We start from the raw sequence: 14,310 nt of genomic DNA on the forward strand, positions 1-14,310 counted from the left end.
TTGAACATGCATCCATGAAGAAGCATGTAATGAAACACACCTGTGCACACCGATGACCTCGCCTTTTCTCTAACTCTGATTGGCCTTTCCTCACACTTTAGACCACCCTGCCTCTTTATCCCCTAAATATCACAGGCACCTTGCCACCGGGAGGGTGGATCTGAGAATTGTTCTTCTGTGTCCTCACTTGGCTGCCTTGTGAATGAAAATACTCCCCAGCAAACCTTGGCATCTCAGCGTTTGGCTTGCTGTGCCTCCGGTTCAGTAATAACCTCATACACACAGCTTGAAATTGCCCACAGTTGGAGTATTCATACCAGGGAAATCGGCAAACACAACAATGAAGGGTCGGTTGGCTTTTTTATTAAGTGTCTAGGCTTAAAGTAATAGAAGTATCTTAATAATGAGTATACGTAGTAATAATGTTGTGAGTACAAATACCTATTCCACCCAGCAAAGTCACCAAAGAAAAGTCAAATTCCAACACATTAACTTCTCAGTTACTAATAAGAAAACAGACATTTTGTCAAAGAAGACATACACTTGGCAAATGAACACAAAAATGTTCAACATCATGAATTGTGAGGGAAATGCAATCACACCACAGTGAGATATGTCTCCACGCTTTTAAAACAGGAAATATTCAAACTATTGACCGTACCAACCAAGTACTGGTGAGGAACAGAGGGGAAATGGAATGTTCCCATACTGTCGATGGGAATGCATTTGGGTACAGTCATTCATTTTAGAACGAAACCATGTGTTCATATAAAGGATTTTATGTATGTTAATAGTAAGCTTATCTGTGAGAGACCAACTGGAAACCACAAAACGCCATCCTTTAACAGATGAATACCAGTGAAATAATGGTATATCCAAACAGTATATTATCATGAAAAAACCGAATTATTCACATCGGCAACTTAGATGATTCTCAAAGTAACTATGCATGGAGATAAAAAAAAGACAAACACAAAAGTAAACATTCAGGCTCCAATGATATTAGAAGTCTAGAAAATACTAACTAATTGAATGGGAGAAAAGTCAGTCAATAGTAGTTGCCTGAAAGTCCCGGGAGAAATGTCAGAAAGTAGATATGGCAGTGACAGATGTTTGTTATGATGATGGTTCCGTGGCTTTACAAGTACTAAAACTTACCAAGCTGTGCATTTTAGGTATGTTCTGTTCAGTGCATACCAACTATACAGCTAATTAAATTTCAATAGAAATTGGCTTCACATAAAAACCTTAATCTCTTTGCTAAATCTCCTTTTCAGTAGAACTCTGGCAACCTCACATTAACCCCATCACCTCCCCTTGCCCATGGGAGGGAATCTGTAGCAGTAGCAAAGAAGACTGGTGAGCAGTGAAAGTTGTTTCCACTTAAGTTATCCAGGAACTCTGCCTGGGTACTAAAATTCACATGCCTGGACTACACAATTTCCACTCTCATTCCCCATTGTTTTCACTGTGCAGCAATGGCCTTGAGATAAATTATTTGCAGATGCTGATTCCTAAAACCTTTACATTATTCAGTCTGACACTGACTGGGGGCTCAGGAGGAGAGGAACAGCTCTGGAACTCCTGAGAATTTCTTCAAAAACTTGATCCTAAACAGACACAGTCACTGGAACATTTGTGGATGAAACTTTAGAAAAGGCTCATCCCTTCTTGTTTGCTTGTCTCTCACTCCCTGTTAATTCCATGAGTGTTTCTGTACGAAATATGGTTCCCACCTGATGCCTGTAATCTAACACTCAGGAACACCAGCCTACCACTTTGGGCACATATGGCACATGGTCTCTTTTCCAGCTGGACCTAGAGAATTTCTTCTCTTTAACAGTACTGGGGGCATGATGTGACATCCCATGTGAAAAAGAGAACCATTCATGCTGCTCCAAAAATCACTGGTGGGTCTCACAACTGTCCTCATCTCAGGTGACCTCGGGACCCACCAAAAATTCTGACATCCAGAACTCAACATTAGTCCCACAGAGCCCTGTAGTCTACCCTAGGAGGCCTTGGACAACAGATTGGACAGAAACTGGAGTGAAAACTATTCTCTGCCATGACACTATCCTCATTGAGGTATACGAAGTTTGGAACACTCACAAAACCAGTTCCTCATCATCCTGACAGTTCAATATGATTCTCAACACCAGTCTGACAGTGAACAAACCCCAAGATGAAAGGTGGCTTAAATAATAGTCTTCATTATGGTATAGAGCAGAGCAAACTGAGGCAAATAGTTCCCAAACAGAGTGACTTGGACCTTGAAAAACCTATCCTGAGCATGATATGAGACAATGCCACCAAAGAAGTTGAACCTCTGTGAGCCATCAGCAGAACCCAGACTGGATTTCCATGGTCAAAGCTGCTTTGGTCCTGACAGGACCAAAGAGAATGACAACACCCAAGTGCTCAGGCTATTCATGCATTTCTAAGGGGATAAGAGCGCACAAAGATCTACTTACCCTGATCACACTGAGGTGACTGGTGCCAAGAATGGGGATCTACCACTTGGGTGAGGTAAGAAACTCACAGTGACATAAAGTCAGAAAGTATAGCATAGCTCCTTAAAAGCTTCCTACGAACCTGGTACTCATAGGCAATCTGCACACTAGGGCTGTTTAGATGTATGGCATTCAGCTTCCAGCTGATGACTCCCTCACAGAGCCTATTCAGTATGATGTATTAACTAAGGAGACAGCTCATTAGCTGCTCTCATCTCATTTGAAAGCCTTTCTCCAGTATGAACTTTCTGGTGATGAAGGAGGATGAGGTTAGACCTTCAGTTGAAAGCTTTCTTACATTCACTGCACTCATAGGGTTCATCTGGGCTGTTAAGTTTCTGGTGCTCAGTCAGAGCAGACTTTGACAGAAAAATTTTCCACATTTGCTGTACTGGTGATGCCTTTCTGTAGCATGAACTTTTCGGTGTTGAGTAAGCTGGGAGTTTTGGCTGAAGAAATCTCCACATTTATTGCACTCGTGGTTTTTCTCCAATGTGAACTCTGGTGCTTAATAAGAGTAGAGCTTTGGCTAAAACGTTTCCCACATTCACTGCACTTATAAGCCTTTGCTCCAGTGTGAACTCTCTGGTGTGAAATGAGAGTAGAGTTTTGGCTAAAATGCTTCCCACATTCACTGCACTCATAAGTGTTTGCTATAGTGTGAATTCTCTGGTGGACTTTAAGGTGGGAGCTTTGCCTAAAGAACTTTCCACATTCACTACACTCATAAGGCCTTTCCCCAGTGTGAATTCTTCTATGTTTACTGAGGCTGGAAATGTACCTAAAGACTTTTCCACATTCACTGCACTCATAAGGCTTCTCTCCAGTGTGAATTCTCTGGTGCTGAACAAGCTTGCGTTTACAGCTGAAGGCTCTACTGCATTCTCCACATTCATAAGGCCTTTCTCCTGTGTGGACTCTCTGGTGCTGAACAAGTTTGCTTTTAGCGGTGAAGGTTTTCCCACATTCACTACACTCATAAGGCCTTTCCCCAGTGTGAATTCTTCTATGTTTAATGAGGCTGGAAATGTACCTAAGGACTTTTCCACATTCACTGCACTCATAAGGCCTCTCTCCAGTGTGAATTCTCTGGTGCTGAACAAGCATGCGTTTATAGCTGAAGGCTCTACTGCATTCTCCACATTCATAAGGCCTTTCTCCTGTGTGGACTCTCTGGTGCTGAACAAGTTTGCTTTTAGTGGTGAAGGTTTTCCCACATTCACTGCACTCATAAGGCTTGGCTCCAGTGTGAATTCTCTGGTGCACAATAAGTTGAGAGCTTTGGCTAAAGAACTTCCCACATTCTCTACACTCATAAGGCCTTTCCCCCGTGTGAATTCTTCTATGTTTAATGAGGCTGGAGTTGCATCTAAAGGCTTTACCACATTCACTGCACTTATAAGGCCTTTCTCCAGTGTGGATTCTCTGGTGCTTAAATAGTATGGGTTTACGGGTGAAGGTTTTCCCACATTCACAGCACTCATAAGGCCTCTCTCCAGTATGGACTCTCTGGTGCTGAGCAAGTCTGTATTTGCGGCAGAAGGCTTTCCCACATTCACTGCATTTGTAAGGCCTTTCTCCAGTGTGAATTCGCTGGTGCCGAACAAGTGTGTGTTTGTCGCTAAAAGCTTTCCCACATTCGCTGCATCCATAAGGCTTTTCTCTAGTGTGGACACTCCAGTGCTGAACAAGTATGTATTTATAGCCAAAGGCTTTCCCACATTCACCACATTCATAAGGCCTCTCTCCAGTGTGGACTCTCTGGTGCTGAGCAAGCCTGGACTTCCAGCAGAAGGCTTTTCCACATTCGTGGCATTTATACTGCCTTTGTACATTGTGAGAGGCCTCCACACACTTGGTGTCCTTTTGTGGAGTGACCTGGTGCTGGAGAAGGCCAGAGGTACCAGGGAAATCCTTCCCAGGCTCCTGGCATGTGAAAGACTTCTTGTATACATGGACTGTGTGGCTCTTCATAAAGGTCTTACCCACATCTCTTCTAAAGAGTTCCTCTCCACTGTGCTGGTGAAAGTTCACACCTGCCCCACACAGTTTCTGACCAGGGTTTGTGCCAAGGTCCTCAGCTAGATGCAAACCACCTTCTAAGTACAGGCAGAACCTCTGCCAGGGATAGGACTTCAGGGTGGACAGGTCTGTCTTTGAAGCATTTATTTGTGGCACTTCTACAGAAACTTTCTGCTCAGAAGGTGTCTCATCCTCTGCTCTATGCCAACACCCTGAAAGCAGAGAAATGTGGGTGAACTTCATGTAGATTTTGGTAGAAGGATGCAGCCCCATTACAAATATGCATCTGACATAGAAACGAATAAATCCATGAGACTATTTTCAGGACAAGAGAGCTGGGGCAGGTTATGAAAGGACTGCTGTGCAGTATTGGGCCTCTACATGTCACAGAACATGGATGACTCACCAGGTTAAAGACACAGGATGGGGTGGAACACACAGAGGAGCTGGGGTCCACAACCCACTCCTCTGGGAACGGTTTTCACCAGGGCCTTGGCTGCTGGTGCCACATGTGCTGTGCTGTGTGGAAAGGTGTGTCCAGGCTCAGGAAAATCTGTCACTGAGTAGGTAGTGTTCAAGGACTATTTTAAGGATACGTGGAGAACTCATGACACATTAAGGTAGGCCAATATTGGAGAGCACATCAGAGTGAGGATGGAGAAGACCAATAAAGAGTGGAAGACAGAGAGGTGAGGGATAATCCTGGGTTCGAATTCAGAGTTGAAATGACAGAAGGAGCAAAGTATCAAGAATGGGTAGGAAAGATAGAAATGAGGTACACAGTCACAGGCCTTGTCCCTAAAACACTGTGGGGCACAGGACGTGTTCCTGATATGATCTGAACCCAGCCATGATATCACTTCCTCCTCCTGATGCCAGTCACCAAGGTGGGTCCCACTTTGGGTCTCTCTAGCTGTGTCTGGAGTCATGTCCACTCTGTCATGTACCCAGGGTTCACCTCCCAGCTCCAGTTGGAAAACAACATGGGACCTAGAAAATGCAAGTCCTAAGGGAAAGACACGACAGGTGAGTGGTCAGTACTGGCCCAGGGGGACAACCAATCCCAAAACAACCTCAGGAAAGAAAAATAATATCACAAAAAAAATCTTTGAGGAGGGTCTCACAGCAACAGCCAAGTGGACCCCACAAACACTGACCACATTGAGTCCCAACAATTCCTGAAATAGTGAGGCCCCAGGAAATGTTAGCTAGAGGGCAGAGCCAGGAGTACAGTGGTGTATGGGTCTACAGAGTCAACTTAGCAGGGAGTGGCTGAGACTAATGGAACCCACTGAACTAATTCCAAGTCATTTGACCCAGAAAACCTTCGCTGAGAAAACTCCAGAGCATCTGGTATTGGGGATACTTCTGAAAGGAGATTGTATACACACTCACTCAGCCTTGGCACCCACAGCACAGCCGACAAGGAAGCAGTAATAGAGATGTGGTCACTGTCTAGCTGTGAAAAGAACAGAGTTGTCCTATGGAAAAAAGGGGAAAGGCAGAGACCTGCTCAGGATGCTGGGATAGGTGTGAGGGCCTTACCCAATGACGCAACAAGTGCAAAGGTCTCCAGGATCACATCACGGTACAGGAGTCTCTGGGCCTCATCAAGAAGCCTCCATTCCTCCTGGGAAAAGTACACAGCCACGTCCTCAAAGGTCACAGAGCCCTGTGATGATGGGGACAGATGTGTACATAAGCAGCCTCTCTCCCCAGGACCCCATAAGTACCCCTAACCCATACTCACTCTGGGTTCATCATCCTCCCCAGCTCCCTAACTTAAAGGGCAGTGGTACCCAAAAACTCTTCGTACTTCCTTGAGCACTAGATACAACTCTCAGCAACAACAGGCAGGTGGACAGATAGATGCCATCTAAGCTGTGGGCCTGGTATTCTGGGCCCCCTCCCTCTCCAGCGAGACAACAGCCTGAGAGTCCCCAGGATCACGTCTCCTAGACACAAACAAACTTGGGCTCATCGTCCTCTCTTAAACTCCTGGTATGAGGGCTCTGGGGCAATTTGGTCACACACCTTCCCCACATGCGTATTACTCACTGGCTAACTCCTCATACATCTGATCCCCATCACCACCACCCGGCCCACAAAGTGGCATGTCTCCTGCCTCCTCACATACCCTTCTGCACACAGCATCAGAAAGTGCCTGCCAATGCAACAGGATCCCACTGTACCCCAACTCTCCACTGGCGGTTCCCCAGCCCTGTTCTGAAGGCTTCCCCACCAGGCCTTGTTCCTAACTTTAACCTCGGTCAAAACATGCACATCTAAATACGCCTGGTCAGGTTCCACTTCTGTGTTCCTCACTATGTCTCTTCACCAATTAGAACCTTGTCCATATAACACCCATTCAAAATCCACACCCACTTGACACACCTTAGGTGAACTCATGTGACATTGTGACAGAAACTCCCCAAGTTCCACCACAAAAGGCTGGTGAGTGCATAGGAGGAGAAATAAGCACCAGCCTGACTTTGCTATTACTTCACCTCCATTACTGCTTTCCCTCTGCATTAATTTCGTGGCCACTCCCCCCACAAAAACCTGGGCCACCCGCTGGACTTTCCCTACCGCCTACCTTCCCGCTGATGTTCACTGCTCTTGTAGTTCTTTGTGACAGCCCAAGTCTCTTCCTTTGTCCCATAAGGGCATACTGAAGCCTCCCCCAGCACTCTAGCGCTGCATGTTCAGCCGGTTGTTTCCTATACCTGGGAGTCAATGGAACATTTGAGACTCAACACAGCCAAAACCCAATTCCTAATATTCTCACTGAAAATGACTCCTACCACTGACTTCCCCATCCCAGTTCATGGCACATACCCCCTTCCAGATGCAAAGGGAAAAAAACTTTTGGAGTCATCTGTGAGCCCTCCACATCAAAATATCTGGTCCACCTCTACTTAAGAAACAAATCCAGAAGCCAAGTATTTCCTACCTCCACATCTGTCACTCTCGTCCAGGCACAACAAATGTGCTTCTAGAGGATTACAAGAGCCTCCTTGATTATCTCCTTGTCTTCCTCTCCCCAAGTCTGCTGTGCACACCGCAGCCAGGGGTAGCCTCTTAAAACCTAAGTCACATCACCTTTCCCCTCTGTTCCAAAAATTCCGTATCTGCCATCATTCTCAGAACAAAAACCCAACCTCTCAGGCTACCATTCTATGCCTGACTCTGGCCCCCTTGTTCTCTGTTCTCACCAGACATTAACAGAGACCTACAAGTCCTAAAACACTCCCATCTCAATCTCATCCTCAAACATTTGTACGTACTACCCCCATACCTGAGACAACCTTTCACATCTCAGTCCATTGACTGCCAAAATGGGAATCTGTCCATATAACCTCTGGCCTGGACTTGGAAACCTGGGCTGAGGGTTTCTCTAGGGTCTACAGCCACCAAGTCCAGGAAGAGTGACAGCAAAATACTTCCAGGACACCTACACTCACCGGTGCAGAGTTCATAAGTGGTTCTGTTGAACGTGGAACCTGTGGGAAGACCAGGGCCATGTAATATTAATTCCCATCAGCAACATAGACAAAAAAGAAGATTAATGAGTGAAACATTTAATATTTCAGGCAAAGACAAATACTTAAGGGAAAAACAAAGCATGTAAAAGAGGGCAGAAAGTATTTTGGAGTTGTGCCATAAAATCATGAGGATATCTTGAGAAAAGGCTTTCCAGAAGTGGAAAACACAAGTGCAGAGACTCTCTGTCAGAGTCACGTCTGGCGTGTTTGACTACCATCTATGAGGACAGTGTGACTGCAGCCCAATGAGAAAAAAGAATACAGGATCATGTTGGCAAAGAAATGGTTGTGTCAGGATATATAACACTATTAGAGCCCTAAGCCACAAATACCAAATTAAGTCTCATTTCATGTACAGCTCTGTTTCTGACACTTGCATTTGATTCCCTTATTCTGCCTCTCCCTTGCCAATAACACATTTTTCTCTTCTTGTGGCTTGTAGTTGGCCATAACAGCTGACCAGGAGTTTTTATACTTCCTTTTCAAATTTTACTTTGGTTATGTTAAAAATTGTTTTGTATAAAATTCCAATTTACATAATCCATAGATTAAGTTCTGATTTGAATTATTATAACATTATATAATAGGATTCAAGAACATGTACTTTTTTCATTTATTCATATTCTTTGATATATCCATGTTTTTTTTCCCACAAATGTTCAGAGATTATTTGTAATTTCCTAAATGCTTTTTTCGCATGTGATAGAGAATGGAACTACCATTTACTGGCTTCACATCCAAACTGAATCTGTGATAAAGGGGTTGTTGCTAGAATCAGAGTAAAAGTGCTTGCCCTTCAGCAGTTTGGGATAACTGGTTGTCATTTCTGATACTTTAAACTTAAGAGAGGGGAATTCCCTGGCAAACCAGTGATTAGGACTCCGTGCTTTCACTGCTGAGGATGCGGGTTTGATCTCTGGTCTGGGAAGTAAGATCCCGCAAGCAGCATGGTGGGGAAAAAAGTAAAGTAAAAGTAAAGTAAAAGTAAAGTAAAATAAAATAATCTTAAGACAAAGGAAACAAGCTGTAGGACCTGACCTCTATTCCATCCTCTATGGAAATATCTTCTTGCTTTCTAAACGCCTTGAAAGGGATTCGAAGCCTTATAACTTATTACCCTTACAATGATTCATTTCGTCCCCCTTCAAACAAGTATTTTAACAAGATATTTCTTAATCATTTTCTTTTCCAATACCACCAGAGTAAGAAAACTTAACAATAAAATAAATATTATTATAAGGGTACAATCACTGAAAAAGCACAAACTCTCTAAGTGGACGTACACTGTAAAACTGTAAGTTTACCTAATACATAATAAGTATGTATCAAAATGTAACTATGGGGGACTTCCCTGGTGGTCCAGTGGGTAAAGCGCTCCCAATGCAGGGGGCCCAGGTTTGATCCCTGGTCGAAGAACTAGATCCCACATGCGTGCTGCAACTAAGAGTTCACATGCCACAACTTAGAATTCTGCATGTCGCAACTAAGGAGTCCGCATGCCACAACTAACAGTCCACATGCCACAAGGAAGAGTCCACATGTCGCAATGAAGATTCCGCGTGCTGCAACTAAGATCCAGTGCAACCAAAATAAATAAACAAAATATTCCTTTTTAAAATGTAACTATGGAATAGATTAAGTAGAATCATCTCATTCAAAGACCTAAGTTAAAATTAGTAACATGGAGCAAAACAAGATCAAAAAGTGGAAATGTTCATTTAAATACAATAATAATTTTAACATATACCCTAGACAATTGTATGCTTGATATACCCCAGAAGACATGGCAGGTATGACTATAGTAGCAATGTTTATCAATACAGAAAGCACACACCATTGTAAAGCAATTATACTCCAATAAAGATTTTTTTAAAAAAAATACAGAAAGCAGACCAAAAAACAAAACAAAACAAAACCAAAAAAAACACAAAAAAAGTCTTCAACAGCAGAATTTAAAAGGAAATTTTACTCATATATTCATACTAAAGAATACTGTACACACACACAAAAATTAACGGACAGCTATGAAAAACATGAGTAAAGTCACGCCATGTTGTGCAAATGAAGGAAAACACATCATAATATTTACCTGATACCATTCATAAAAACTTTTAAAACAACTGAGCGAAGGTTAACTGCAGTCGTGGAATAATTTCCACGTAGTTGGTGAAATTATCAAGAATAGCAAGGGCTTCCCTGGTGGCGCAGTGGTTAAGAATCCGCCTGCCAATGCAGGGGACAGGATTCGAGCCCTGGTCCAGGAAGATCCCACATGCTGCGGAGCAACTAAGCCCGTATGCTACAACTACTGAAGCCCGCGCACCTAGAGCCCGTGCTCCGCAACAAGAGAAGCCACCCAATGAGAAGCCCGCGCACCTCAACAAAAAGTAGGCCCCGCTCGCCGCAACTAGAGAAAGCCCGCGTGCAACAACGAAGACCCAACACAGCCAAAAATAAATTAAAAAAAAAAAAAAAAAAAAAAAGAATAGCAAGAAGGCGGCTTCCCTAGCATTGCAGTGGTTAAGAATCCGCCTGCCAACGCAGGGGACACAGGTTCAAGCCCTGGTCCGAGAAGATCCCACATGCCACGGAGCAACTAAGCCTGTGCGCCACAACTACTGAGCCCGCAGGCCACAACTACTGAAGCCCACGTGCCTAGAGCCCGTGCTCCACAACAAGAGAAGCCACCGCAATAAGAAGCCCGCGCACCGCAACGAAGAGCAGCCCCCATCTCTCCAACTAGAGAAAGCCCGCGCGCGGCAACAAAGACCCCATGCAGCCAAAAATAAATAAATTTTTTAAAAAGAAAAAGCTTACTTAAAACATCAGACAGGGCTTCCCTGGTGGTGCAGTGGTTGAGAATCTGCCTGCTAATGCAGGGGACACGGGTTCGAGCCTTGGTCTGGGAAGATCCCACATGCCGCAGAGCAGCTAGGCCCGTGAGCCACAATTACCGAGCCTGCACGTCTTGAGCCTGTGCTCCGTAGCGGGAGAGGCCACGAAAGTGAGAGGCCCGTGCACCGCGATGAAGAGTGGCCCCCGCTTGCCACAACTAGAGAAAGCCCTCGCACAGAAACGAAGACCCAACACAGCCATAAATAAAATTAAAAAAAAAAAATCAGACAATATCTTAACTTTTGGGGGATGGGGATAATCGTTTTGAAGGACCCCACTGGCGGCTTCTGAGGTCCTATTTATACCGCATTTCTTGACTTGAGCAGTGACCGAATATCAGTTTTAGAGCTGCTTATTCAACTACACTGGGAAGTTCTCTGCAATTTTTTTCTACACGGGTAATATTTCAATATTCAGAAAGCCAAGGTTTGGCGGGACAAATAAATATAAATATAGGACACTTGTAAGAGAATATTGCTAAGAACAAAAATACTGCAGAATAAGAAGAGTTAGCTGAGGGCCCGGGGGGCGCAGCATTTACCTGAATCGGATCCATCAGCGCGGCCCCTTCAGCACAGTTTGTGGGCGAAGCAGGGGCCCAGGCCCGGCGGCCCCTATCCCGGCCCCGAGACAGAGTCAAGGTGAATGGCGCCCACACCGAGCCTCAGACCCGCCTCAGAGCAGAAAGCACAGCGCCCTCCAGGCTCCCTGACCTCGCACCGGCCCAGGGTTGCGAAGCTCACCACCGGTGAACAGACCCAAGTTTACAAAATGTCGCCCGCCGTCCACGCCGGAAAACCCGCCCAGACGCGGTCCTCTAGGTCGACGCTCAGGAGCAGTGCCTTCCGGGTAATGTAGTTCACAGCGCTCCAGGCCCTAGCAAGGGGCGGTGCTCCCTGCCTCCGGAAAAGTTCCGCCTCACCCAGAGGGTGACTGGGAAGGAGTGTCTAGTGTCTGAGTACCAGGGCGGGGTTTCACGCTTCTTAAAGGGGACGCACCCAGATTTGCGTGGAATGTAGTCTGTGCTGATCACAGAGAGGTACAGAGACATAATATTTCAGATGTTCCCCGAACCTACAAAACCAAGTGGGCACATGATACCAGGGTGTTGCTCAGACACAAAGTGCATCCAGACATAGTTGAGGTCTAATAAACAGTGTCTTATTGCTCTTCCAATACATACAGGCTGAAGCTTTAGACTCAAGAGTTTCACTGTGCTCAGTCAGGGTCACGCGAGCGAAGACTCCAGACAGGGCCATGACGGGCAAGACAGAGAAGGGATGTGGGGCGGCCAAAAGCAGGTGGACCATGTGCTGTGTCTCTGGTTCCCTCACAAAAAACGTAGAGCCAGTGACGGTGTCCCATCCAGTGATCGATACATATTTCTTACTCCACATTTTGATATGTGTTCAGTTCTTTTTTATTTACTTATTTATTATATAAATTTATTTATTTATTTATTTATTTATGGCTGTCTTGGGTCTTCGTTGCTGTGCGCGGGCTTTCTCTAGTTGCGGTGAGTGGGAGCTACTCTTCATTGCGGTGCGCGGGCTTCTCATTGTCGTGGCCTCTCTTGTTGCAGAGCACGGGCTCTATGTGCGCAGGCTTCAGTAGTTGTGGCGCATGGGCTTAGTTGCTCCGCAGCATGTGGGATCTTCCCGGACTAGGACTTGAACCCGTGTCCCTTGCATTGGCAGGCGGATTCTTAACCACTTCGCCACCAGGGAAGCCGCAGTTCTTTTTTAGAAGCCAAGCTCTACCTGACTGAAAAGAAGAGTGACTTACCACTTGCTGCTTTCTGCCTGGAGTGTGACTCTATGGTCACAGTCATACTTTATTTGGAAAGGGGGAATCTGAACCCAGAGATAAAGGACTGGATTACATGATCCACTTTCCTTGCTGGGGAGTCAATATAATTTCACCTGCAATTGCAGTGACAATGCATGGAGACTTGAGATTATCTCAGAAAAATATCTGTGAAATGTTGAAAGTGCTGATGTCAACCATAATTTTAGTTATTCAGAAGTGGTTGCTGAAATAGCTCTTGGCCATGTGAACAAGGTTAGGATCTCAGTGAAGACTGAAGGAACACTGAAGTCTGAGAAGTGATGGAATGAAGCAGAGCACGTAATTACACAGGAAACTTGGCTAGCCTGTGGAAATGGCTTTCTAAATTGCGATTCATTATATATTTAAATCTTTTTTTTTTTTTTTAGTACAGCCTGAGGGGACATGCAAAGACAGCAGATAGCTTTGCCAGAAAGCTAAAAACAAACAGGTATCTGTCCCATCATATTTATTCCCTCCTTAACCAACACTCATTAAGTGCCTATCCCATTCCAGGTACTATTTTGGCTGCATGGGACACATCAATATCCAAAATGTCAAGGATGCCTGCCCTCATGAGTCTGACCTTCCAGTCAAAGGAGATGGAGAGTAAAAACTAATGACAACATAGTCAATTACATACTTTTTTGTGTTATGAGTGTTAACCAAAATTTCAGAAACAAAGGCCTGAATGAAAGAAAGAAGCATGTATTTGGGGCTTGTTACGACTGCAGCTGGGAGACACAGATTCGAGAAGCACTTGAAGTGAGTTCCCCTGGACTACAAAATGGAGGAAGGTTATAAAGGCAAAAAACGGAAGGCCACAGTTAGTTCCATAAGTTGTTTGTCAAGAATTACAATTGGAGCAGTCAAGATGTAAGGGTGTTTGTAAAGCAAGCATTGGTTGGAATTGGAAATGGCTTTAGAATTACAAGGGGGAATATTGAAACCACAGGGTTGTAGCTAGCAGATGTTTTAAAAACGTTTAGTATCTGTTATCAAACTGAACTTGGGTCTAATCACCTACTTTCTTCTTTTTAATTTTTATTTTATACTGAAGTATAGTTATTTACAAAGTTATTGTAACAGTTGGTTGTCTGTTTTATATATAGTAGTGTGTATAATCCCAAACTCCTAATTTATCCCTCCCCACCATATTTCTCCTTTGGTAACCATAAGTTTGTTTTCTATGTCTGTGAGTCTGTTTCTGTTTTGTAAATAAGTTGACTTGAATCATTTTTTAGATTCCACAAATATCATATTATATTTGTCTTTCTCTGACTTACTTCATTTAGGATGATAATATCTAGGTCCATCCATGTTGCTGCAAATAGCATTACTTCATTCTTTTTTCCTATCTGAATAATATTTCATTGTGTATATATACCACATCTCCTTTACCCATTAATCTGTTGATAGACATTTAGGTTGCTTCCATGTCTTGACTATTGTAAATAGTGCTGCAATGAACATTGTGGTGCATGTATCATTTCCAATTATTATTTTCT

At 44.2% G+C, this 14,310-nt stretch overlaps 1 protein-coding gene across 16 annotated transcripts in view; it reads right to left on the bottom strand.

Moving 5' to 3' along the window:
* The window catches only part of LOC309617254 (zinc finger protein 671-like), a 67,627-nt gene extending 55,868 nt beyond the window's left edge, over positions 1 to 11,759 (bottom strand). For 12 of the 16 annotated variants that reach the window (XM_082369246.1, XM_082369245.1, XM_082369235.1 and 9 more), the window contains exons 1-5: positions 11,517 to 11,759; positions 8,000 to 8,038; positions 7,132 to 7,261; positions 6,081 to 6,207; positions 2,596 to 4,747 (exon numbers count right to left, since the gene is read on the bottom strand). In XM_082369246.1, coding sequence (XP_082225372.1) covers positions 2,859 to 4,747; positions 6,081 to 6,207; positions 7,132 to 7,197 — 2,082 coding nt within the window. In that variant the 5' untranslated portion in view covers positions 7,198 to 7,261; positions 8,000 to 8,038; positions 11,517 to 11,759 and the 3' untranslated portion in view covers positions 2,596 to 2,858. The other 4 variants (XM_082369239.1, XM_082369240.1, XM_082369247.1 and 1 more) reach the window with 4 other exon arrangements.
* Positions 11,760 to 14,310: the final 2,551 nt, after the last annotated feature.

The sequence above is a fragment of the Balaenoptera borealis genome, assembly GCF_965194805.1.
Source record: "Balaenoptera borealis genome assembly, chromosome: 19".
NCBI classification, from domain to species: domain Eukaryota; kingdom Metazoa; phylum Chordata; class Mammalia; order Artiodactyla; family Balaenopteridae; genus Balaenoptera; species Balaenoptera borealis.